We start from the raw sequence: 25,715 nt of genomic DNA on the forward strand, positions 1-25,715 counted from the left end.
TTCTCGTTTTTGTGAAACAAAAGAAAGAGTAAACTGATTTCATGGGTTACTACTGTCTGGTTCCATATGTGGCCCATATAAATCCTTTTAAAATATCATTTGACTCGGTTTACGAACTGGGGTGCAAATCCGGAAACCTAAATAACAAAAATTTCAGGCCCACGACTGGCAGGGCAACTACATATATTATATTATTAGTTTGCCTGTTACCGAAGTCTTAACCCTTCTAAGTATTCTGTTGCACTCTGCTCTTCTCACACATCTTTTTCCTTGAGAACTCCGCGGCGTTGATCCGAGGAGTTTGGGGAAAAAAACTCTAATTTCATCGAAACCCTTATTCAATAAGAAGCCTCTCTTAATTGCTTAAACTTTTCGATTCTCATCGATCATTGTCTCCAACTCCAGGTTTGCTTTTTTGTCGAACGGCCTTTTCTTATTTTTAATTTTTATATTTTCGCTCTTAATTTTTTTAAAAATCGATTTTGGTGAGAAGTTTGCGACTTTTTCTGATCAAAGGATTCTTTTTTTTGTATTTTTCTTTTTAATTTCTGGCCTTTTTTGAAATATTTAGGATTTAATTGATACGTATTGATAGCAAACTCGTATTGATATTTGTTGGACTTTTTTCGTTTTCTTGATTTTAATGCTTGTTTTGTTTGGTTCTGAAGAACCCTATGAGCGATGGAAAATTTGTTGTTAAATGGTACTTTTTCCGTAATGGTCAAAAAGGCGAGGGAACTAAAGAAATTTTTGTGGATTTTTTCTACAAATATTGTGACATTGTTAATAGTTAATTCGATTGTCGATTCTTGTTCTGATTACTTTTTATGCCTTTATGCAGTTATGGCAGGAGCTGCACCAGAGGGATCGCAATTTGATGCTCGTCAATTTGATAATAAAATGAACGACTTGTAAGGCTTTTCTTTTTCTGGGTCTATTAACATGCGTCAGTTGCATTTAGTTTTCTGCTTAAAGATGTTGTTTCTATTCTTTGTTGTTCATTAACATAGTTTAGCTTTTAAATGCTTGGCATTCTGTTTCTTTTTGTAATAGATGCTAATTACTAGTTTTGATATGTTGATTGCTACAGCCTTTCAGCTGATGGACAGGAAGTTTTTACCTCATGGGATGAGGTTTATGATACTTTTGATGCCATGGGATTGCAAGAGAATCTTCTGAGAGGAATTTATGCATACGGTAGACATAGCTTCTTCTTTTACGTCTCTCTATATTTATGTAATAATAATATAGTCCTTGTATGCTACTGTTATTGCTATTATTTTGCAACTTTTGTTTTTCCCACTTTACCTCCTCTAGTAATCTAGACGTGCTTTCAGAGTGATCAGTGAGGGCAAGTGAAATTTAATATATTGATGCCTTATAAAGTGTTCCTTTACGTTTTCACCTCATTCTAGACATTGGTCAATCAGCTGAGCAAGCTATCCCTTTTTTAGGTTTTGAAAAACCCTCTGCAATTCAGCAAAGAGGAATTGTTCCCTTCTGCAAGGGACTTGATGTGATTCAACAGGCTCAATCTGGGACAGGAAAGACTGCAACATTTTGTTCTGGTATTCTGCAACAACTTGATTATAGTTTGGTGGAATGCCAGGCCTTGGTTTTGGCACCCACTAGGGAGCTAGCTCAACAGATTGAGAAGGTTATGCGAGCACTGGGGGACTACCTTGGTGTCAAAGTTCATGCTTGTGTTGGTGGGACCAGTGTCCGTGAAGACCAACGCATCTTAGCGAGTGGTGTCCATGTTGTTGTTGGCACTCCTGGTCGTGTTTTTGATATGTTGCGGAGGCAGTCACTCCGTGCTGACCACATTAAGATGTTTGTGTTAGACGAGGCAGATGAAATGCTGTCACGAGGGTTCAAGGATCAGGTCTGTTTTATCCCGTAATCTTTATTTAATGTTTTAATCTTATTCTTTTTGTACCCTTCAATATTCTATGGATGTTATGCCTTCTCTTTTTCTCTTTCCTTTAAACTGGAATTTATAGTCGATAAACGTACGGAGATTTACACTTGAATAATATTTGTTCTGATTGAAAATTTCTTGCAATCAGATCTATGACATTTTCCAGCTTCTGCCAGCCAAAGTTCAAGTGGGTGTCTTCTCTGCAACAATGCCACCTGAGGCCCTTGAGATCACCATAAAGTTTATGAATAAACCTGTGAGGATTCTTGTGAAGCGTGATGAGCTCACGCTGGAGGGTATAAAACAGTTTCACGTCAACATTGAGAAGGAAGAATGGAAGCTTGAGACACTATGTGATCTGTATGAAACCTTAGCCATTACTCAGAGTGTCATTTTTGTGAACACTCGACGCAAGGTTGACTGGCTTACCGACAAAATGCGAAGCAGAGACCATACAGTCTCTGCCACGCATGGAGATATGGACCAGAATACAAGAGATATCATCATGCGTGAATTTCGATCTGGGTCATCTCGTGTTCTCATAACCACTGATCTTCTTGCACGTGGTATTGATGTCCAGCAAGTCTCTCTTGTTATAAACTATGATCTCCCTACGCAACCGGAGAACTACCTTCACCGAATTGGTCGAAGTGGACGTTTTGGAAGGAAGGGTGTTGCAATCAACTTTGTTACGAGGGATGATGAAAGGATGTTATTTGACATCCAGAAGTTCTATAATGTGGTTATTGAGGAGCTGCCGGCGAATGTTGCTGATCTTCTCTGAAGAGATTTTGCCATCCATTATTAATGAAGATCGGAGCAAGTGGGAAGATATTTAGCAAGTTTATTTGTTGTGGTTTTCCTCTCTTTTTTTTTTTTCTTCCTTTTTCCTTTCTCTTTTAGCCCCTTGTTTGCATATCTTGTTTTATAGGCGTAGGCTCTTAAATTTAAGGTGTTCGAATATCTAATTATTTAGTAATTCTTGTACTTGCATTTTGCAATCTGTAAACCATTTGGTATTGTGGGTAATTGTTGTTGCAAGTTGGTTATTTTTAGGGTTTTGTTTTGGGTTTAACATGTCATGGGACATGCTTATTTGGTGGTTTGGTTCTAGGTGCAGAATTCGCTTATTCAGAGCATGTAAGTTGGCAGTTGACTAGATTTTGCTAGTATCTCGCCCTGTCTATGCTGAGGAGCTAAATATTTTACTCCTTACAATCATCTCTTCAATTTCTATCTTCCGGTTCTTTTCTTCGACATCTTGTTTCTTTCACTTGTTTGCTATGCTGTTTTCTCCCGTTCTAGAAGAACCGTTAATCTAGTTTTAGGGATTCAATCTTGTAGTTTGCAATGCTGTCCCCTCACGGGAAATTTTGAATTCAACACTAACCCAGGGCTAGCTCCATCGCCACTTTGGAGTTAACGTTCTTGTATCTGGAATCCCATGAGGCTAATTCGTTTTGTTTGTTTTTGAAGAAAATAAATTGGGGATTAGGGGGTTTTATGAAGAAAAACGAAAACCCAGTAAAAGAATTTAATGGGTTATTGAACTAACCTGTATAAATTTTGTAAAAAGAAAGTGACTTTTGGAGAAAATTTGAGAGATGAACCCGTTAAAGAGGGGAGGAAAGATATGGAGAGGAAAAAAAAAAAGAAAAGAAATATGGAAAAGAGAGACGAAAAACATGCGTAGAGGGAAAAAAACATAAGAAAATGGCATAGAGAAAATAGAATTAATTCTAGACGTAGACAATTAAATTTAGTTGCTATAAATGCTTAGACTTATGATTTCACTAAATGCCAAATCGTAGGAATGAGAATCTTCCAATTCCAAAGGACCCACCGCTTTACATCACTTTTTTTTTTTTATAATATTAAAAAAAATAATTTAGATGTAGTTTTGGGGTTTGGCTGACACCAAAAACCGTTTTAAGTTTCCGTTCACTCATCTGCACTTTCTGGCCTCTGCTTTCGAATTTTTCAGTCTTTTTCTATCTTCTTTGCATGAATCAATAATTGTTTACGCGCATGCTTTTAATTTTAATCCAGTTCGCTAATCCTCCTGTCTTGTAGAACTCTTGTTTTTCTTTTTGTTAATTTTTGAATGGCGATACTCGAATCACCTGAGATTTTAGAGAGCACGGAGACGGTGATCAGCACCTCTCACAGCGACTCAGATCGTAATCTCTTCTCATTTCGTCGTCGAACCAGCACGGTCGCACCGCCGCCGGAACCAGTGCTCCGGACACTGACGATTCGGGCAATGGCGAGGCCGTGGACGATAGAGATCGAGTGGAATCGGCCAATTTGATGAGCAACGTTGGAGAAAAAGCAAACGGGATTCCAAGCATTTCCGATATAAGATTCACGTATCGGCCTTGTGTTCCCACTCATCAGAGGATCAAAGAAAGCCCTCTCATCTCTGACGCCATCTTCAAACAGGTTTTTATCTACACGTACTTTAGTTGGAGAGGATCAGCGGTTTAAAGTAATATTTTTCTGGAATTGCAAGCTTGCTAGCTTCGGAAAAAAAAAAGTAAAATGCTTGAATTGAGTTGAATTTAGTATTTCTAGCTCTGATTAACGATTTGAACATGATAGCAGAGTCATGCGGATCTGTTCAGCCTCTGTATAGTAGTACTTGTTGCTGTAAACACCCGACTTATTATTGAAAACCTGATGAAGGTTTGTGTTTTTAAGTTTTAGTTTTGTTGGTGGTTATTAATTTATGGTGCATCGGATTAATGAATTGTTATCTTTGTTATGTTGTTGTTGATAAAATGGTGCACTCTGGGTGGTTGATCAGATCTGGTTTTCGGTTTAGTTCAAGATCGTTGAGTGATTGGCCTCTTTTTATGTGTTGGTAATGCTTCCTTAATTTAATCCTAGTTTTAGGTTTGCTAAGAATATATTATGTGAGTGAAAGGCAAGTCTTATTGGATTATTATTTTTATGGTTATGTGGGCTTGATCATAATTTAACTCCTTATGTTCTGCTTGCTGGTTCACATTACAGTCATACTCTTCCAATTTTCCCACTTGCGGTGTTTGTAGTTGAAATGTTGGTGCACCAGAATTATATATCTGAACCTGTAAGTGTTTCAGCAGCAGCTGCAGCTATTGCAGAAATAAAGCTTGTTCTTTCTTTTCCTTATTTTTTCTTTACTTGAATTTTCAATGGAAAAGAACTTGTGATCTAGAAATTTCTTTGCTGTTATATATGCCAAGCATCAGCACTTGAAGAAGTGTACTAATTCTCCATAGATAACAAGACGCCACATTGTGTTATTGAAGTTGCAAAAAGTTGACTGCTAATTTCTATATTACAGGTTGTTGTTTTTCTTCATGTAATCATTAGCTCAACTGCAGTTTTGTATCCAGTTATTGTTATTCTTAGGTGAAATTTCTTTTTTCCTTTGAATTTATTTTTATTCCAGTTTCCAAGTATATAGCTATCTATTGTATTCTACTTAGCATTGAAAGTGTTACTTTATCAACCTTTCCAAGGTTTAGATTGCACTATCCTACTAGGATCACAAGATGCCCAAATTATTTCTATATATATTTTGTATACATTTATTTAAGTTTGCATTAGATGAATGCCTGGCTCAGCTCATGAAAGAATTTTCAAGTCCTTTTCTCAGCCAAAACTTAAGACTTTGCCTTGTTCTTCTTGGAGTTAGCTTGAGACTGCCAATTTTGCTGAATGCATTTTCTTGTCTGGTTCGTTCATTTCTGTTTAATGCCTTTATTTTTGAGGTTTTATGTAGTTTGTTGTGCCCAGTCAGTGTTCATCACATGTAACTCTTAAAAGAATAAGAGGAAAGTTGTGAAAATTCTTAATTGATTGGACTTGCTTCTGAATTGTGCAGGTGTGATTCTGCATTTTTATCAGGCGTTGCTCTGATGCTGTTTGCTTGTATTGTCTGGTTAAAATTGGTATCCTATGCTCATGCTACCAATGATATGAGAGCACTTGCCAAGTCAGCCGAAAAGGTATGGAGAAAATATTTTTGAACTTTTGTGGTTGATTATTGAAAACAGCATAAAAAAATGAAAAATTGTGCTGCCTTAAGGCAAGACAAAAGCTTGTACCTTTTTTTACAACCCCCCCCCCCCCCCGGCAGTTCCTCGTGCTCTTTTAACAGTTGAACCTTGTGCAATTAATGATTTATGCATAATTTTTTTGTGGTGTGGTTGGGAATTGGGAAGTATGGCCCGGAAAATAAGTTGTTGATTATAAAATGCTTCTTGGTTTGAGTCACGAATATTGTCAAACATCAGGTGCAATTTTATTTTTTTTAGAATAAGAAGTGAAAATGCACTCTCCATTTTCACCCATGTTTTGACTTCAATCAATGTTATATTTCCTATTTGATTATTATTGATTCATTCTGTATGATCCTGTTGTTGATGTTAGGGAAATGTGGCCCACTCTTATGATGTTAGCTTCAGGAGTTTGGTATGCTTCATGGTAGCTCCCACATTATGTTACCAGGTAAGAATCATATTCTTTTTGTTGCCTAGACTGATATTTTCCTTTATCGTGTGCTACAGTATAGTATGTATGAGTGCCCAATGCTCAAGCTGGAATCTATCTGTTCCATGTACCCCATCTACTCTTCATGTCTTGTGGTACTATGGACAATGATCCATCCTGGTCTTCCCATCCTTTGTTTCTTTTATTTTCACCTTTCCTCTTGGGGCTGGGTGTTGATGGATGGATTCATCATGTCTTGATTTTTGGAAGACTGCAAATATGCTTGAAGGTACATAATATGGGTAGCTAGCTTACCAAAATAAGTTTTATTCATTACTTGTTTTGTTCTGTGCACCTAATCTATGATTAAGATTTGTCTTAAATATGTGTTACCATTTCTGTAATTGTGAGTAGTAAACAGCATTGCTTGATATTGGCAATCTCTTGTTCTGAATGTTGATGAATTTCCATGCAGACAAGCTATCCTCATACACTAGCTGTTCGAAAATGTTGGGTGGTTTATCAATTTATCAAGTTTATAATATTTACAGGACTAATGCGGTTCATAATAGAACAGGTGGGTGGTGTCAATTCTTCAATTGCTATGAGTGTTCCTTATTCTGCCTTGTGTTTCAGAGTTTATTCATTAAATGTTAAAAATTTTTTGTGGATTTGTATAATTCTGCAGTATATCAATCCAGTTGTTCAGAACTCTCAACACCCTTTGAAGGGGAATCTTTTATATGCCATAGAGAGAGTTTTGAAGCTTTCAGTTCCAAATTTATATGTGTGGCTCTGCATGTTCGACTGCCTTTTTCATCTCTGGTACATCTGCAGTTATTATTTCTGGGGAATACAGTCTTTTCCTCTTCTGTTTCATTGTAAAGATTTCTGTTTAACTTCTTTAATAAAAAAAAGATTTCTGTTAAGTAATTTATATTTTAATTTGATAGCTATAGTTGCGTTCACTTTATATTCATGACTTGATCATTTAATTGCAGCAAGTTGCACATTTCTGCTTTCAAATATGTACATGTGAATTAGCTCATTCCATGATCGTGCAAATGATTAATTAAAACAAGGTAGATCAACTTTGATGCTAAATTACTTCCTCTGCCCACCTAATGGCCAACCTATCTCAAGCACCTGCTTCTGTTTCCTTCACAGTGTTTGGGGGTTAGGAAAGACAAATAGTCTCTCCTGAGCATGATGCATCTTGATTCTTTGTTTAGCCATTTTGTCAGAATCGGCTCCTTAGGATGGAGTATTAATTCGAAACATTGCTCTCACTCTCATGCACACACTCTTTGGCATGCACATGCATTACGTCACCTGCACAAAGGACAGAGATCAGCCTTCTGTGGGTGCTTAAAAATCTTTGGCAGCATACTATTTATATTGCGTGCAGCATATTACCCTTATTTATAATAATAAATAAAGGTTAAATATACTAGCTGAGCTCCTTCATTTTGGGGATCGTGAGTTCTATAGAGATTGGTGGAATGCAAAATCTGTCAGGGAGGTAAGTTCTAGAACCCCTTAAATATTTTCTTGAGCTATATTTCACTCAATGCTTTTGGTGAAATTCACCGCAAACTTTTTGTGTCTCTTGCTTGGATTTCCGTAGTTATGGCTGTCATCAGTATTGGAGAATGTTGAATATGGTACGTTTCATTTTACTCATAATCTGTTTCTTTTTTTACCCTAACCTACTTGCTAACTCGCTGCTATAAATACCAAGTTATTGCCAAAGTTTTCCGGTCTTCTCATTGCTGTCATATTATACTGGTTTGATATGGGCTAAAATTTTAAATGCTTTTATGACTTCTTGTTTTAACTGTAGTATACAATGTTTTTATAATCTTCATTCATTCTTGAATCCCTTTCTCTGGTTTTGCTCTCCTTTTTGATGAAGTTACTGCATACAAGAGAAGTTACAATCATAATCAAGTGTTATATCCATATAAAAAATCACTTAATTAAATCAGATAAACAGACCAATTAACAAACCAGTGCATAATTGGACAAATCTAACATAAAATTGGACCAAACTCACATATGGTGGGACTTGAACTTGGGACCTCAAGGTTCTAGGGCCTCTTCCTTGACACCAAGTCGAGGTCTCATTGGCTGGTTTTGCTTTCCTTAATTTTATTAAGTTTTCAGAACATCAAAATGCTTCCTACATGTTATCTCCATCCTTCTATTTTTACCTTTTTTTTCATGATAAATGTTATTTTCCCATTTTTCCTTTTCACACTCAGAAGGAAAAATCTACATTTTTCCATTGCTGACTGAATTTTAATTGATTACAGCCTGTTCATTAATGGATGGTTCGCCATGTCTATTTTCCATGCTTAAGGAATGGTATGCCCAAGGTGAATTCCCCTTTTTGAAAACTTCAGTGCTTTAGTCATGATTTTTAGCTCTTTAGTTTTCAAGTGAAGGAAATATGGTAAATTTCCATCAAGCATGCTATTATCTCATAGTTATTTATTCTCTGCAGTGATGTTTTTAATTTTGGTTGGCTATTTTTGTATTGATTTTTTTTTTATTTTCCCTCCTTATTAGGGAGTTGCCATCATTATTACTTTCTTGGTTTCTGCTGTATTTCATGAGGTATTTATTTTCCCATAAGCCTATATTCTTTTAACTTGCCTTGTGTGGATGGAGAAGAGAGTGGAGATTCTAATAATTATTCATTTAAATGAGATTGTTGTTTTATGATGGCAAATATGTTCAGTGCTAATACTTTGGGTATGCACCAACTGTTACCTTTTGGGTATGCACCAACTGTTACCTTTTCTATTGGACATTTGATTGTCTTTGATTCACCTTGAAAAATTAATGTATAGTTGAAATTCCTAACAACTGGTACCAACTTTTGCTGACTAGCCCAAACTTATGGTTCATCATTAACCATTTCATTTGTTGTTACCTTATCAGAAAGAGAAAAAAGAAAATGGGGGATGCCAGGGCTTGTTGTTGATGATTTTTGCCATGTACACACAACAAAAGCATAAATTGGGCAAAGGAGAAGAAAGAGGAAACAATTTACAGTATTAGTGTATAAATTGAGAAGTAAATGTTCTTTTCTTGTAGAGTGGATAAACTACCTTGCCATTATAAGAATGCCGGATCTTATATCTGTTGATGACACAGTTTGAATGTTGCCCAAGCTGATTAACCACCAGAGTACCTTATGGAGTTTTTCTCTGTTTATCAACCCACAGCTTTGATAAATGTGAATATTTTCATGCTCTCTCCATTGAATGCCATCAAATGGCTTTATGGCAGTTGTTTTACAGAGGCTAGTGCTGAAATTCCTGCGATTGAATTCCAGTTTATACAATGAACATGGCATGCTTATTTAATTCCTTTGTACTATAAATATATTTTACCACATTGAGTATTCTTCTATTGTTTCTTAATTCTGTTTACTTTATTACAGCTCTGCATTGCTGTTCCTTGCCACATATTTAAGTTATGGGCTTTTATAGGCATGATGTTTCAGGTAAGAATTTTCTTGTTTCTGGTACATTAATATAGAAAAATGAAGATCAATAATCACTTGGCACTTTTAAATGCACCAGCACTAGTAAAACAAGAATTGATATCAGACATGAGATTTATGACAAAACTATTTCTCCTCCTCTTCCTAATTTTTTATCAGTTTCCCTTGGTCTTGATCACAAATTATCCACAAAACAAGTTTAGAAGCCCGACGGTATGCTTTTTACTTTGATTTGTATCTATGAAGCTTAACCTATTTTTTTTTAAATTTATTTTTCGTTATCGAACTTCGTTTCTGAATTAACATCTTTATGGTTAAAGTACATGGAGAAAATGTGAAGAAGTTATTACGAGGCTGTCTGATTCTACGAGTCTGAATGTATGGTAGTGGGCTTGTAGTAGTGTTGTAGGGCTATTACGAGTAATAGCAAAAGCCAAGGTACCATATGTGGGAAGAGAAGAAAAGTAAAGTAACAACTATATTCCTTCTGTTCCTTTATTTGTTTGGCCAGAGGATATGAAGTAAAGGGAGCGATGTACTGTAGACAATCACCTAGTATATCCTTCTCTAGTGGAGTGCTAATGCTCGTCTATTCATTGTCAAATGATCATTTACATTCTTCTTTTCAATGCCAGGTGGGAAGTATGATTTTCTGGTTCATTTTCTGCATTCTTGGACAGCCAATGTGTGTGCTTTTATACTAGCATGATCTGATGAATCGCAAAGGGAAAGCTGATTAAACTACTTACTATAACAACCCGGTGCCTGATGAAACTTGATCCAGTAGCTGCTGTAGATTGTTTTTGCACGGTAACTCATCTATCATCATGTGCCATTGCTCTGCTTGCTTTGGATTTGTATATTTCAATTCATCATGCCACTTCCTGCTGAGATGCTTTGGTGTCTGATGTATCATATATGATTTTCACGAGCGGATTATTTGTTAATACCATCAAAGCCACGAGCAATTTCGAAAGCCTAATGCAGTAGCAATGCCACAAATGAAGTAACCGTATTAATCTGCTAGTTGTTTCTCAGTTGAAAAGGGTACATAATTCAGGCACAGCCTTCTTCTCTATAGTTTACTGATAATTTATTTTTGAGAATTTAGTTTTTCAAACTGTTTAATGCATGAAGTCTGCTTTTCTATTGAACTTGTTCTTTCTGGTTTAAAAAGGTTGAAATCTTCATTAGTGGATGAAGAAGAAAAAAGCTTTTTAAAGTTAAGAGTGTCTTTTTAAAACGAAAAAAAAAAGGGAAGAGAGAGAGAGAGAGAAAAGAGACTCCATTATTTATTATCCTTTAATAAAGCTGGAGTTGCAGGGCAAAAACAACTCGAATACAACATGTTATGTGCTCGATATTAATATTCGTGGAGCCCATAAAAACCTACCTTTATCCCAAAGGTGTCAGAGCCACGCCATCTTTACATAGACTATGATAAAGGAAAATTTTTTATTTTATTTTTTTTTACAAATTAGGTTTCGGTTTGAAATAGGAGAAAGAGGTTTTATGTGTTAAAATCTGAATTTAAAATTTACTAAATACGATTTTTTAAGGTAAATGCATTTATTAATTTGATTAAATCTTGAATTCATTTTTTTTTCATTTTACTATATTTGAGTGATCCTGCTTTAATATAGATTTTAGATTGATACGTTTCGACATGCAAATTACCTCCTCAAGCTATTTAGACAATTAAGTATTAGTATTTTTGTTACTAAATAAATAATAATAATAATAGTACATTATCTTTTTTTTTAATAATATGAACTAGGTGGATTACGTGAAATAATGATGTGGTTGAATGTAACAAAGTGGTAGATTAAACATGTGAATTAAGTGAGTCGGCTTTTATTACACCCATGGCCCAACCTCAGTTATTTGTTTGGTTCCTAACTTTACGTACAAACCACCGACGCAATTTGATCATTTAAAGTCAGGGTATCGGGGAATCATACAAGAAAATAGACTATAACTCCACAAACACAAGGCTCCAAAGCACAAAATCCACTAAATTTATTGGCAGTAGCTACAGCTATTCGTTTCTGTGAGAGCAGAAGAATTCATGGAAGACTTGCGATCCAAATCATGTGGCGATGGAAGAATGCAGCAGATAGAGAACCATAACGGACCCACTTTGTCATATGGGAATGGTATCCATAGCATGCAAGATCTTAGGTGTTACAATGCATCCTATGCCTCTACAGTACGCCATGGCCAGACCCAGATGCCAAATAACGATGCTAAGTTCAAACAAGGAAAGTCCACTAATTGGTCTTCTTCGAAGAGCTGGAGTTTCAATGATCCGGAGTTGCAGAGGAAGAAGAGAGTAACTAGCTATAAGGTTTACGCTGTTGAAGGGAAGGTGAAAGGGTCTTTCAAGAAGAGTTTTAGGTGGCTCAAGGATGGGTACCGTAGGGTAGTTTATGGATGGTGGTAAATTTTTAATTTGGTTGTTCAATTTCTCTGCTGTTTTGTTATTATAGTCTTAATTTGAGTGAATGTATGGGTAAAAAAAACCGAAGATGTATCAATTCTCTTAACGGAATGGTCATGCCCTTTCCGGTTCGAATTAATAATCGTTTGCTTTTGCTTTGTATGCTTGGGTATACGTTGAGACGATAATTAATAGAATATGAAGCCTTTCTACAGGTTTAACTTTGCCTTCTGCATATAATATGAGGCTCATGTCGTCTTCTCAAAACGTGAGGTACCTGAATTCTTAAGGCATATGCATTTGACAATTTGGAACATCGACGCTGTTAGCATAGACTCATGGTACAAATGGTGATTGCCTGATGAAAATGAACCCATAATCTGTAGGAATTCAGGGCAAAAGGGACTGCAACTACTTGCATATCCCTGCACTCGTCAGTGCCGACTGCCGAGGCTGCTATCCGTCCACTATGCATACATAGGTTGCTTTGACAAGTTCATTTCAAGCTAATAATTTTTCCGTTGGTTACTAGTGTTTTTGAAAAATATTTGGACAAAACAGTGGATGTTTTTCTTACAATTACTATCTTCATTTATGAAGAATAAAATGTTGAAAAGAAAAATCCACAACAGGAACTGCAAACAGAAACCAGCCCCTGACAAATCAATGTTGTCGATTATCCTATTTAGGTCCTACTCTTGAGTTCCCTTAATCTACAAGAATAAAATCTTATTATCATATCCTATATCCTAATTTCCCTTGATATGTATATGTCCGTGTGTGTGTGTTTGTGTATATATATATATATACTACGAAAAAAATCTAAAATTTGCCTTACGAGCATAAAAAAAAAAAAAAAAAAAAACAGAAAAGAGAGGAAAGAAAAAGTAGGTACGAACACCAGTGACAAGAATATAGTAAACAATTTACAATGCCATAAAGTTTCAAACCTCAAGAAGTCCCAAAGACCGAGAAAGCAGAATCTTAAAGACGAAAGGGACACCACAAAAACAGTGAGTTAAAAAATACCGGCCAAAAAATTTTCTGTTAAAAAATAACCTTACCACACTTTTAGCCTTTACAGACAATAACTTTGATGCAGTCAAATTTCACTTCACAAGCTTTTCCATCAGTGGAGAAATTTATGCTTTGGGTGCACCATTCCAAATCAGGAGCTCCGAGTTACAAATTCCTTGAAAACTCAACCCACCTCAAGGAAACATACTCTGTTGCACATCAACCATTTCGTGGTTTTACAACAATTCGTATAGCTGAGCATTTAGTAATGATTTCTCTCATCACTTTCAAATTGCAGGCCCTCGATTCCCTTGAGGGCAGCTTCATAGTTCTTGACATGAGAGGTATTTCTCCCAGACAATGTCCGCTTAGGGTCAGCAGATTCAACAGGACTTCTGTGTCGACTTGAAATTTTGTGCAATGCTCCAGGACTAGCATTGTTTGTACGAGAATGTTGGGGGTCAACCTCACTACCAGCAAAAGCATCACGACTGCTAGAGGCTGCAACTCGCCTTGAAGAGGATCCACCTGACTGCCCAATAAACTTGGCGCAAGTAAAATCCAAATTAGCACAAAAAGATAAGAATGAAATAAAATATACGATGTTACCATCAAAGGAAATAGGACTACGTGGGTGCAGTTCCAAACTACCCAATATCTGTTGCTAAAAATGGACAGGGAATGTGAAGCATATATATATATATATATATATATATATATGTGTGTCCAACTTTTGTACATACATATATATATGCATATATGAACTACTGAAAAAAGCATCCTAATTTAACAAAAAAGAAGACTTGATGATAAAGGTCTAACAAAGGAACTAGAATACAACATTGATGACAAATCTCAACCAACTATATACATGTGCATAATCATAAAATAAAATAAAAATACCATAGAGTCTTTAGTAATTGCAGGATCATTTGCAACTGGACTCTTTTGCTTTGAGTAACTTCCTGAATTCATCAAGGGTCCTGATGTTCTCCGTCGAGAGGAATCCATGGATAACAAACCAGCTGCTCTAATGTCCTCCCCAGCTGCAATCATGAGATGCAAATGGTATAATTCCAAGCAGAACTTTATATTTCAACTTCAAAGAAACTATTCAAGACAATTGTGATGCTAATGCAAATATTTCATTTTCTTATTAAATATCAAAGAAAATTTTAAAATTTTGGAAAACAAAACATTGCTGGCGTGCAAAAGTGTGAGTGGGTGTTGACACACACTTGAGCAATAAAAATTTCAAAACATCAATAGTAGTGCTAATTAAGAGAATCAATTATCTGAAAGGAGCACTAATTACCTGTGTGTCTATCAGCATTGGCAATAGCAGGGGGCAGGCCAGAACTTGTTCCAGCGCCAGGGCCCTAACAGAGACAAGCAATTACAAAAGATGCATTCCATACTAATTACTAACCAAAGTAAAATCCTAATAAGCACTCACAAGGGCTCGAGCTGAAGGAGTGGCCAGCTGTGATTGCTGATACTTCAAAATGGTCCAATCAAAAACATAATCAAACTGGAAGCCTATTTAGCAAGGATCAAAAAGAACAATTAGAAGATATGACATCACTGTGATCCGTGGAAATAATACAAGTTCACAGCATGGATTGTTAAAAATGTAAATTCAAACCTTCACGAATAAAGAGGTCTCGAAAGATTCTTTTGAGATAAGCATAGTCTGGCTTATCATCAAATCTTAGCGAACGGCAATAATGGAAGTACGATGCAAATTCTGTTGGATAACCTCGACATAAAGCCTGAAACAGCATCAATCTTCAGTCATAAATTTTTTGTATGTAAAATCAGAATCCCCAAACCACATCTACCTCTTTCTATTACCTCAAGTACCCTTTAAAGAAACCTAATGCAACCGCAAGATTTAAAGACATCATTACCTCAATTGAAGTAGAAACCTTCTTCTCACTAATTTTCTCATATTTCTGTTTCTTGGTTCCAGCTTTCAGGCCTTGCCAAGGAAGACTGTAAAGAAAAGAGGCACCAATAATGGAAACTATTAAGGAAATGAACACAAGACAAAAATGAAAGTAACAAAGGTAGCAAGAATTCACCTTCCTCTTAGGAAGTACATTAGCACATATCCAAGAGACTCTAAATCATCCCTACGGCTTTGCTCTACATGGTATAGGCCAGAGGATCAAATTAAGAAGACTTGAAATGTCCATACATTAAAGAAAAGACATCACAAATAAGATTGACCACACATACCGATGCCCAAGTGCGTGTTCATGCTTGCATATCTTGCAGTTCCAGTCAGATTCTTATTTTCCCTGAAATGGTCATGACCAGGTAGAATATAAAAAATTGTCTTGGCACATCCACCACAAATTATCAACAGAATAAATCATTAAAAAGAATATAGAAAGATAGACATGCCAGTGAAATACAAAGAAGTCCAATTTGTCATCCTTGCCACCACTACAAGAATTACGACTACATTTGTGACAGTTCTTCACAATGCTATATCTTGGAAACTCACAAATACATGCCATGCTAAAAGATTACAACTATAAGTTAAAATGTTGTAACCAACCTTGTTGGAAAATCTCATAACTCAGAAGACAAAAGCAGACCAGGGACAGATATCAATTAATTTTCACGCAGATTATGGAACAAAAATAGAAAATGAAACATGTCATCTTAGGTAATAGAACCTAAAATAAAAGCTTGTTAACTTTACATTTATCAGAAAAAGTTCTCTTAACTGTCCAAATGACTGCATATTTTTTCTGCATTATTTTAGTTCATTCATGTATTGACATAAGTTATAATTCATTATAATATCATTTCTCTATGAACATTTTCATGCCAAAACATATATGGTACATTAGCAATAACACTCATCATAATCACAAAAGAAATATGTGAATCCATCAGAAGTTGTCTCTTCTAAAAGAGGATGAACCTTCTCTATAGTCATCAGCCAGTGGTGAACAATAGAGGTGCAATCAGGAGAATCTCGTAGTAGAATCAGCTCAGATGAGACTATTGGTATTAGCAAACCAATCAAGAAGATGTTAAACAAAGTTTTTTTTTTTTTTTCCATTTTAAAAGGGGGGGAGGGGCATGGGAACAAATCCAGGCCTTGTAAACTACATGTTAAATACAATAGATAGTTCTCTCACCTGTAAGGAATGTGTTGATGGGTTGAACTGTCTCTATATTTCTTAGCAAGACCGAAGTCAATGATGTAGACCTAGGTGAAAGTGTAAAACAATATACCAAATTAAAATCTCCTGCAACATAAATCAAAAAAAAAAAAAAAAAGAAAGAAAAAAACATATAACATAATAATATTTTGACAAAAAAGCAGAACCTGATTCGCACGCCTTCCCAAGCCCATAAGAAAATTGTCCGGCTTAAGATCTCGATGTAGAAATGATTTTGAATGAACAAATTCAACACGATTGATCTGGGGAGAAAAACCAAAATAGCATTAAGTGAAAAGACATTAAATTAAGAGGAACTGAAGTGGCAAATTTATGAAATTCTACAAAACTACCATTTGATCTGCAAGCATGAGAACTGACTTCAATGAGAGTTTCCTACTGCAGAAATTAAATAGATCTTCAAGGCTAGGTCCAAGCAAATCCATAACCAGAACGTTATAGTCTCCCTCAACTCCAAACCATCTCACATTTGGAATCCCAGCTGCCAAAAAAAAGATCAAGATAGGGAAAGTAAATAGTTGCTGGCATAAGAAACAAGATTATAAATATGAAATTTAAAAACAGCCACTAGTTGAAACAAGAGCTTTATGTTCTGGAAAGAAAAAAAAAAACTCAAAAGTATCATTACTTCCTCCCTGCAAGATCCTGTATAACTTTGATTCATATAACAATTGAGGATGCTTTGTCTTCACATTTTCCTGACCATTACAGAAAATGATATCAACTTATGTAACAAAAGAATTTATTATGGTTAAAACAACCACAAAATAGAAAAAAATCATTATGAATTTTAATATAAACAAGCAATTGTTAAACAGTGCACATTCAACTAATTGAATCAAACCAATAATTCAAGCAGAAGATTAATTTATTAATTATGTCATTCAAACTGAAAGTGCCCCCTCAAAAAGAAACTTAAAAGTATCATTGATTAATATTAAATGAATTCAGACCAAATATCAAGAAAATAATGAGAATAACGAACATACAGTAGTAAATTGGTAATTCACCCCATTTAACCTTATTTATCTCAGGAGATAACCACCGAAAGCAGATTCTTATTTTCCACTATGATACCAGCCAATCATTAGAAAATAAGAAAAATTCACTTATGAACAATTTTGATCCTCCTTTTGTTGAGATATGATGATGCCACCAATTTAAGTCAAAATTAATAAGCCAATTTAATGGGGAGTCAAGAAACTAAATATAAACAAAACAAAACTAAAACAAAAGATAATGCCAAGTCAAGCCAAAATCAGTATGCATAAACCAAAGCGTCAAGTGGCTCCAAACATCAGCACCCTTGTCATGCTTTCCCTGAATATTACAATTTTATCCAGGACAGTACATTTGAACCACCTCTAATTTATTGGAATCGAATTTCTCCTTCCCATGCACATAAGCTAGAAGCCCAGAACCCAACTAACTAAACAATTACAGATTTCTACAGTTCTTGCTCCAATATATCCTATGGCTAAACTGCATCACTAAGTTATAACTGATTGTGTAAACAGACAAAATCTAATGAACATGATTTCGGATTAAAACCCAACAAGAATAGCAACTACACTGCTATTTTATAGAACGTTAACATGCAATAAACTACAGTTATAAATAAAAGCAAGAAAATCATACAAAATTCAACAAAAATATAAAGTGAATATGCAAAAACTACTTACAAGCTTAATGGCAACCTCTTCATTTGTCTGAATGTTCGTACCTGCAAAGAAAAAAAAATCACCTAACTATATTTAAAATCACGCAAATAAAAAAAACAGAAAAAAGGAAAAAAAATGCAACAAACCCAGATAGATCTCTCCAAAAGAGCCGCTACCGATCTTACGACCAAGTCGAAACTTATTACCGACACGAGGCTCCATCATTTCAACTTAAAAGAACTAAAAAAATGAAAATAAAACCCTAATTTAGAAGACTCCCCCAAATAAAAAAAGCGAGGAAACTATAAGGCGAAACCAAACACCCAATCAACTGCACCGACAATCCATACACATCCAAAATTTCGATCACGTAAAAAAAATTTACCGAAAAATCAAAAGAAAAAAAGATCTAGAGTTCTGTGTTTGTTTCAAATAAAAAACAATTAAAAATTAACATTAACGAAAAAAAAAAAACTAGGGTTAGGTTAGCTTAATCGAAAGGGGAAAAAGGGAAGGAATAGCTAAGAAATCATAATTCTGTTTGTCTCTCTAAAAACAGTTAAATTTTGCATATTTTCTCACTCTCGAAGCTTCGTTTTCTCGCATTGTGGATTTGATCCGATCAAAGCAAACAGAGAAAAAAGAAAAGCTTCGAACGTCGGATGATGTGTGTGTTTTTGTGATGTGTCGTGGGGTCTCTCTTTTTCTTTTACTTCGCTTTTTTTTTTTCTTTAAAAATAAAATTCTGGGTGCGAGAGAGAGATGCTTGGCCACGCGTGTTTACGACGCGTGCAAACAATTCGAAAGTTCCTCTGAGTAAAAAAAGGAATTATTTTGGGTCGGCCTGTGACGTGCATTTTATCCGTGTGTAATCTATTGAGGGAGCGTATTTGTCACGTGATCTTGCTGCATTTGGGGGGTTTTTTTTTTTTTTTTGCCACTAATGACAATTACTATAATTATGGTTGTATAAAATCAAATATTCAATTAAACTAGACAGACTTTTCCATTTTTAAGCTGATTGATCCTTCGACAAAAATATCTAAAATTTAATATTAAAAATCTAAATTTTATTCAAAAAAATTTTAATTCTTAAATTTAAGTTAGACGTTGAGCAATATTTAAAAATATACGAGTTATTTGGATTCGAATATAGACTTAGAACTTGGCTGTTTTTTTTTGGACCAAGCACTTTAACTCAGCTTAATGGTACGAAAAATAAGAGATTCTAATTTTGTCTTACTTAGAGTTTAATTAAAACGAATTTTTATTCGTTTTAAATTTGATCTAATTTATTTTTTTTATCTAATTTGATATTATATAAATCATACACGATTTGATTCAAAATTAATAAAATATTATTTTTTAAAATATAAAATATTATTTTTTAAATATAAATATTTAAATATATAATTATATAAATATATATAAATAAAAATTTTAAAAATTAATTTTTATGTAAATATCATGTCGAATTTACTTAAAACTCGAATCCGATCTAATTTCGATTTTTTCTTAACAATATATGAGTTGACCATACTGAAATCTGATTTTAAAAAAAAAAATTAATCTTATGAGATCAAATCAAAATCTGTCAGAAACGGATTAGATTACCAACCCTAATCTTACTTTATTTTACATACAAAAATAAATTAAAATAATATGAGCAGAAAAAGGTTTTTTTTAGAAAAGAATAATTGGATAATCTAATATTCTCATGCATTCAGTTTATTTACAAAGAAAAAAGTGTCATGTTGCAATAATAAACAAGGTTTATGGATCAACCTAGTTGGGTGAACGATATTTAAATATGGCATCCCAACACGTTTGCTTAAGTTCAAATTGGCTAACATGATTATTTGAATTTTAAATTTTGTTCAAAACAATATAGCTCATATTCGTTCATTTAAAAAAATATATATATTTGTTATAATTTAAGACATGAATATCTTAAAATATTTTTATTATATACTAAAATACATATTTTTACTAAAATACTAAAATAATATATATACCTTAATAACATATATTATTTAATTATCCGACTGTGCAAATTAAAACAATGAATGTATAATTATCAATCATTTTTAAAAGGTTTTTAAATTCTTATCCAAATTCATTTAATATTAGAGACAACGCTTAATCCAAATTTTAGTCTCAAATTTTTATCATTCTCCCAAATATTGAGAAGAATCTTTGAATTTGGACCTATAACCTGTCCTTGGACACCATACCAACTCCTTCCAGGTATGTACATTGTTTTATTGTTATCACATGATGAAGCTGTTGATAATATAACCATGCAAAACGCATTGTGACCCAAAATTTATTAAAAAAAAAAAAAAAGAAACAGATGTATAGCTTCCTTATTATTTTCCCATTTTGGTGCACAAGTGTTATTGGGTTATAATCTTAAAGCTATTATTATAGAAGTTAAGAGCCAAGTATTTTTTTTTTTCTTTGAAAGCCACTCTAAAAGTTTATTTGATATCCATTCACAAAAACGTTTCAACAAGATGAAATTATGAAACGAAAACGACAAGGGGTATTATACTGGTTATCTGCTCCGATTCCAAAGCCCGACCGACCCAAAAAAACCCAATCGAGGGTCTAATAAAATGTCTACAATCCAAGTGAGTTTGGGCCATGGGCTTCAATCCCCCACTCTCCCTGAACATGAAGATTTTCTACCCGACCAAGACTTCCTTCTCCAGCACATGGCTGGCCGGCCGGCTGGCTGGCTTCATTCTCCGGAAGACATCACTCCCCAAAATTTACCTGCAACTTTTCTTTGTATTCCGGTAACCACCTTGAAAGATTAGCACTCCCAAAAAATCTTTATTCCCAAACCCTGAACAAAGAAAGATAAAAGACAAATTGACTCTACCCATTAAGTCCTGTAGGAGAGAGATATATACATATATATATATAGAGAGAGAGAGAGAGAGATAATGCTAAAAAAAGTTGCTAAAGATTGACCCCAGCAGCATTTATGGATTGAAGAAAGTGGATCCACATTTGCATTTCCATCCTTCAGGCTCATAATTGGTATTCTGAATTCCTAGTTTATCAGAATTTGCAGGAATTTGAGTGGCAACACACGGAGTGCAGCGTCCACACTTACGCTGGCAGTTTGGTGGCCTTGATCCAAGTCTAACCAGCATTCTACTATATGTTTCTTCACTCCCATAACCTACTCCCTTGCTTTCAAGACCCTGAAAAAAGAAAAAAAAAAAAAAAGCAAACCCAGAAAATGAGTCCAAGACCATAATTCAAGATCTCAAAAGGGCAGAAAAAAGAGTAAACTTCAATGGTGAACCTGTTCAGAGTCAAAGGTAACTCCCGAGAACTCTCGAACTTTATCTGTTTGAACAGGTTTAGATAATTAGCAAAACAACAAAAGAAGAAATTGACAAGGTAAGGTTTGAAGGAAAGAGTAGTACTAATTGTGTGAAACCGAATCTTTAGGAGTTGGATTCTCTTATATTTCCACAATAAAGAAAAAGTTTAGGGTTAAGCCAGCGTGAGAAAAGCTCAAAAAGAAACTTTTCTGCTGACACTAGAGGGAAAAGGCCAAAGATTGGCAAAGAAATCGATTTGCAGCAAAAAGATGCAAATCAGACCAACGGCTGTGCAGTACTAATTAAGATAAATAAATGGCAAACCTTGATGAGGTTCAACGTCATCTGATGTTAAAGACCTGGTTGATACATGAATCCAGCTTATTGTCTGCAGAGCCACAATGAGAAAACAACACATTCTTTGCTTCATTTTTCTCAGAATCCCGCAATGATGATGAGATTGTGATAGTCTTATTCCAGGAACAGAAAGAGAAAGAGGGGTGAGTCGGTCCCGTGCAAAAGGACAAAGAGAGCAGTTGGAATAGCTAACCTTTATCAAGGAAGCTCGTAGCTAACAGCTCGTGGGATTTTTAATTTCAATTTTGATAATTTTAAATATAAAAAAACTCATTGTAATAAGTATATTTTTATATAGTATATTATATTATATCATATTAAATAAATATAAAATATAAAAATTATTTTATTAAATTTATGTCCATACCTTAAATGCAAAATACATTTTTGTTTTTGACAAATTTAATTGTGATCGTATCACACTATCTTAATATTCAAATTTTTTAAATTAAAACAAACCAGACAAGCACTATTTTACCATATACTATTCATTTAACAGAAAAAAAAAAAAAAAAAACCAGAACAATTTAGGCATAGACCTTATCTAATCTGTCTCCGTCTCTCTCTCTCTCGCTCTCTCTATCTGTCCTGGATGTCTTGGTTCAGAGATCTTGCTTCACGTACACGTTATTCAGCCTTCTTGTCAAACAGATTGGTAGCTAGGGGATCACTCAGTCTGCTTTTCTTGATTGTGCACCTTTTTTTTTTCGTTTTGACTAAGTCAATTTCAGAAGAAAACTGTCACTTGAAAATTCTTGTAGCACAATAAAACTTTTTTTTCTCATTAAATATTACTACTTTTAATGTTAATGCATAAATTTCAACTGAAATAAACAATTTGATTTCTTACTAATAAATGTTCATCTAATTCATACATAAATTGCACATTAATTGTTGAAAATAGATCTACATTAATGGAAAATTAAGCATTCCCCTTTTTAATGGAAGCCAAGTGATTGTTTATTGCAAGGATGATAACACTTTAAATTATATTAGATTTGATTTAATTTTTTAAAATATTATATAATATTATAAAAAATTAAATTTTAATTTAAATTTGAATCGAATTGTCATTCAAATATAATTAAATTAAATTTTATCGATTTAATTTATTTATTATTTTTTAATTTTTATATATTATTTTAATATATTAAAATAAATTTTGATATAAATTTATTATTTTTATTTTATAAATATTTAATATATATTTAAATTAAAAATATATAATTTAATTTAATTTTTTATTTTTAATTTAAAATTAAATTCGAACTTAATATATAATTTTAATATTTAATTTTAATTCAAATCTAATAAAAAAATTAATTAAATCTTTATGAACACTATAATTTTAAATTAATTTTTTTATTTTTTTCTTTTTTTTCATCCTTAGTCCATTTAACTTCATTTTATACCCTTTAATAAATAAAACTACGATGATTTAACCTTTTTTTATATCTTTCAATTTTGTGATTTATTAATAAAATATTAAAATTTTAATTTTAATGATTAGTATCAAATTTTGCGGATCAAATAAAAAAACAATGGTGGTCATTTCAAAAGGTTGGTTTCCCGTTTTATGGCCCTACTGAGAGCCCAACGCCAGCCCTATGAAAACTTGGGGAATGCAGTAAAAAAAATCTCTAGCTGCTGGCCTTAGACTGCAGAGCCTTGTCTCTTTAACTTTGTTATTTCTTTTATAAATTTTTATATTTTTATTGTATTTAAATAAATATTTATTTTTTAATCTATATTTAATAAAATTTTATTTTAATAAAATTTTATTTTATGTTACAATTAATTTCTTTTGGAAAGTCGATGTGACAAATGATGTAAACAAAAAACGAAAATTAAAATAAATAAATAAATTGTATTTTTATGACTTGAATAAAAAAAATTAAAATATATTAAAATATATCTTTTAAAAAAAATTTTTAATTTTATTATTATGAATCATAACATATCATCATATCACATGAACTTTTACACGAAAAAATCAAATGACATTAATGATTACAAAAGTTATTTCATTTGAAATAATAATTTATTTTAATACAAAAACAAAAACGGAATGCAAGCAACAATATGAGAGGAGGTAAGGCCTTAATCCGAGGCCGTGCTAAAGGATTGGCGGAAGCAAAGTGTTGGATTTGGCGCTGATATCGTCGGGATTAAGGAAAGCCTTACCAAAGGTTGGACAGCACGGAAAAGATGTCAATACTCAAGGAAAATAAAAGATTGCGTGAATGGTTTATTTTGATAATAAAAAGATAAAAAATAGATTTATTTAGCCAAAATATAATTGGAATGGAATTATGGAAATCATGTAAAGTGTCAAATATATATACAAGGAAAAATAAATTAATTAAAATAAGAGTAATACTTACTAATACTTTTTTTTAAAAGGTGATATATAAAATAATTAAATTATTTAAATTTTATTTGTTTTTGTAGAAATTGATTTTAGGCAAATTTTTTTAAAAATATTTATATTTTTTGAAAAAGTAAAGATTTTTTGATATTTGGATGAATTAAAAAATATTTTTTGTTATTTTATTATTTTTCAAAATTTTTGTTTTTTAATAATATTATTATAACAATTAAGAAATAAAATTTTTTTAATTATTAAAGTATATTAAAATTATTTATTATTAAAATTATTAATATTAAAAAGTAATTATATTTTAATAATAAAATTTAATATTAAAATAGTTTGTTAATATAAAAAAAAACTTAAAATAAAACTATTTATTATTCTTTATATTAATATTTTAAAATATTTAAAATAATATTACTATTCTTAAAATATTATTTTTATTAATATTAAAACAGTAACATTTATTATTAAAATATTTATATCTATATACTATATATAAAAAGAATCACAAAGAATTCTGAGGCTGCCACGTATATCGATTTTTGTATTGGTTTTGTCACACTTTTTCCCCCTTCTGGTTTCAATGAGAAAACCAGTAAAAAAAAAAAACCTAGAGAGCACTGGTTCCAATGACTTCAGAACCCTGAAAAACAGCTCTTTACTTCACGTTTCCACTCCAAAATGCAATCCCAAAAAAATTTGAAATTTGCAGAGCTTCTTCCAATTTGAAGAAGCCAAAGTAAACAAAAAAAAAGAAGGGAACATAATGGGTTAATAAATTTGGGTTTGTTTTTTAAATAAAAAAATGGGTTTGTTCTTAAGCAGTGAATTAACAGAGCTAACAAGACAAGATTTTTAAAGGGCCTTTTTTTTTTTTTTCGTGCATACAGAGATGAGAAACAATGACAGTGAAGCAAATAAGAGGAGAAATAGAGAGAGGGCAAAGCAAGATTCCATCATTCCGACTAGAACCATTACTTCATCGACGAGTTTCTAAAATTTATCATGCATTGGAACATGCATGAGTTGCATGTTGTTTTGAGTGGGATTTTCATGAAAACTAGTGATTGAAAGGCATGCCTAAGTACTTAATATTATTTGAAGTTGTATAAGTAGTATTATATTTTAGTTCTGTAAGCTTATTCTTTCTTAAGTATAATAGTAATTGATTATGTGATAATATCTATTACGGCCCCTTTTTCTTTTTTTACTGCTGCAGGAGATTATTTTTTATTTTGGGATTTTTGGGAAGATTTTATTTTTTACTGCTACAAGATATCAATTTTCTTTTTTTAAATTTTAATTTTTTAATCTATGTCAAATCTTCCCCAAAATTTTCCCAAATATGAATCAGCAGAGATTATATTTCGTTTTTTTACTGTTGCAGGATATCAGATTTATTTCTTAA

General features: G+C 33.1%; 4 protein-coding genes and 1 pseudogene across 7 annotated transcripts; 3 read left to right on the forward strand and 2 right to left on the reverse strand.

Moving 5' to 3' along the window:
- The first annotated feature begins 219 nt into the window (after positions 1 to 219).
- LOC149515435 (eukaryotic initiation factor 4A-15-like) lies at positions 220 to 2,976 on the forward strand. Its single transcript, XM_022899125.2, has 5 exons — positions 220 to 405; positions 842 to 911; positions 1,091 to 1,197; positions 1,455 to 1,885; positions 2,070 to 2,976. Exons 2-5 carry the CDS (start codon positions 844 to 846, stop codon positions 2,703 to 2,705), a joined length of 1,242 nt encoding a protein of 413 aa, XP_022754860.1. The 5' UTR covers positions 220 to 405; positions 842 to 843; the 3' UTR covers positions 2,706 to 2,976.
- Positions 2,977 to 3,132: 156 nt separating this feature from the next.
- LOC111303097 (diacylglycerol O-acyltransferase 1-like) lies at positions 3,133 to 11,068 on the forward strand (annotated as a pseudogene). The gene is made up of 16 exons (XR_016326647.1): positions 3,133 to 4,363; positions 4,526 to 4,608; positions 4,713 to 4,784; positions 4,937 to 5,012; positions 5,250 to 5,317; positions 5,793 to 5,916; positions 6,341 to 6,418; positions 6,876 to 6,977; positions 7,089 to 7,225; positions 7,841 to 7,922; positions 8,044 to 8,064; positions 8,716 to 8,778; positions 8,972 to 9,019; positions 9,852 to 9,914; positions 10,074 to 10,127; positions 10,550 to 11,068. The product of XR_016326647.1 is annotated as a diacylglycerol O-acyltransferase 1-like (transcript).
- Positions 11,069 to 11,439: 371 nt separating this feature from the next.
- Positions 11,440 to 12,514, forward strand: LOC149515436 (uncharacterized). Its single transcript, XM_089742089.1, has one exon. The coding sequence runs from the start codon at positions 11,983 to 11,985 to the stop codon at positions 12,355 to 12,357; it is 375 nt and encodes a 124-aa protein (XP_089598215.1). The 5' UTR covers positions 11,440 to 11,982; the 3' UTR covers positions 12,358 to 12,514.
- Positions 12,515 to 13,242: 728 nt separating this feature from the next.
- LOC111303092 (casein kinase 1-like protein 1) lies at positions 13,243 to 18,908 on the reverse strand. Its single transcript, XM_022899120.2, has 15 exons — positions 18,818 to 18,908; positions 18,382 to 18,475; positions 18,257 to 18,297; positions 17,203 to 17,272; positions 16,907 to 17,055; positions 16,721 to 16,816; positions 16,530 to 16,600; positions 15,613 to 15,674; positions 15,456 to 15,519; positions 15,282 to 15,366; positions 15,017 to 15,143; positions 14,828 to 14,910; positions 14,687 to 14,750; positions 14,275 to 14,417; positions 13,243 to 13,915 (listed from the first exon to the last, which is right to left on the reverse strand). The coding sequence occupies exons 2-15, from the start codon at positions 18,458 to 18,460 to the stop codon at positions 13,634 to 13,636; spliced, it is 1,416 nt and encodes a 471-aa protein (XP_022754855.2). The 5' UTR covers positions 18,461 to 18,475; positions 18,818 to 18,908; the 3' UTR covers positions 13,243 to 13,633.
- Positions 18,909 to 20,757: 1,849 nt separating this feature from the next.
- On the reverse strand, positions 20,758 to 22,074 carry LOC111304179 (EPIDERMAL PATTERNING FACTOR-like protein 6). 3 transcript variants are annotated; one of them, XM_089742487.1, is made up of 4 exons: positions 21,901 to 22,074; positions 21,555 to 21,598; positions 21,360 to 21,450; positions 20,758 to 21,086 (listed from the first exon to the last, which is right to left on the reverse strand). In XM_089742487.1, the coding sequence occupies exons 1-4, from the start codon at positions 22,004 to 22,006 to the stop codon at positions 21,010 to 21,012; spliced, it is 318 nt and encodes a 105-aa protein (XP_089598613.1). In that variant the 5' UTR covers positions 22,007 to 22,074; the 3' UTR covers positions 20,758 to 21,009. The 3 variants fall into 3 exon arrangements, with proteins under 3 accessions (XP_089598613.1, XP_089598612.1, XP_022756436.2); XM_089742486.1 differs by having other exon boundaries at positions 21,215 to 21,450; XM_022900701.2 differs by having other exon boundaries at positions 20,758 to 21,450.
- Between the last annotated feature and the right edge of the window lie 3,641 nt (positions 22,075 to 25,715).

Source organism: Durio zibethinus, chromosome 13, assembly GCF_047325235.1.
Source record: "Durio zibethinus cultivar Kanyao isolate XHJ-2024 chromosome 13, ASM4732523v1, whole genome shotgun sequence".
Classification (NCBI taxonomy): Eukaryota; Viridiplantae; Streptophyta; class Magnoliopsida; order Malvales; family Malvaceae; genus Durio; species Durio zibethinus.

Bases quoted from the DNA above. Each gene is read 5' to 3' on its own strand.
- LOC149515435 (XM_022899125.2), top strand. From the start codon at position 844: ATGGCAGGAGCTGCACCAGAGGGATCGCAATTTGATGCTCGTCAATTT. The intron at 912-1,090 runs GTAAGGCTTTTC...TGATTGCTACAG, and splicing joins GATAATAAAATGAACGACTT to CCTTTCAGCTGATGGACAGG. The intron at 1,886-2,069 runs GTCTGTTTTATC...TCTTGCAATCAG, and splicing joins CACGAGGGTTCAAGGATCAG to ATCTATGACATTTTCCAGCT.
- LOC149515436 (XM_089742089.1), top strand. From the start codon at position 11,983: ATGGAAGACTTGCGATCCAAATCATGTGGCGATGGAAGAATGCAGCAG.
- LOC111303092 (XM_022899120.2), bottom strand. From the start codon at position 18,460: ATGATGGAGCCTCGTGTCGGTAATAAGTTTCGACTTGGTCGTAAGATC. The intron at 16,817-16,906 runs GTAGTTTTGTAG...TTTTCTCCCCAG, and splicing joins TCATGCTTGCAGATCAAATG to ATCAATCGTGTTGAATTTGT. The intron at 14,418-14,686 runs GTAATTAGTGCT...TCATGATTGCAG, and splicing joins CAATGCTGATAGACACACAG to CTGGGGAGGACATTAGAGCA.
- LOC111304179 (XM_089742486.1), bottom strand. From the start codon at position 22,006: ATGAAGCAAAGAATGTGTTGTTTTCTCATTGTGGCTCTGCAGACAATA. The intron at 21,599-21,900 runs GTTTGCCATTTA...CTGTTCAAACAG, and splicing joins TGACGTTGAACCTCATCAAG to ATAAAGTTCGAGAGTTCTCG. The intron at 21,451-21,554 runs GTTCACCATTGA...TTCTTTTTTCAG, and splicing joins TTACCTTTGACTCTGAACAG to GGTCTTGAAAGCAAGGGAGT.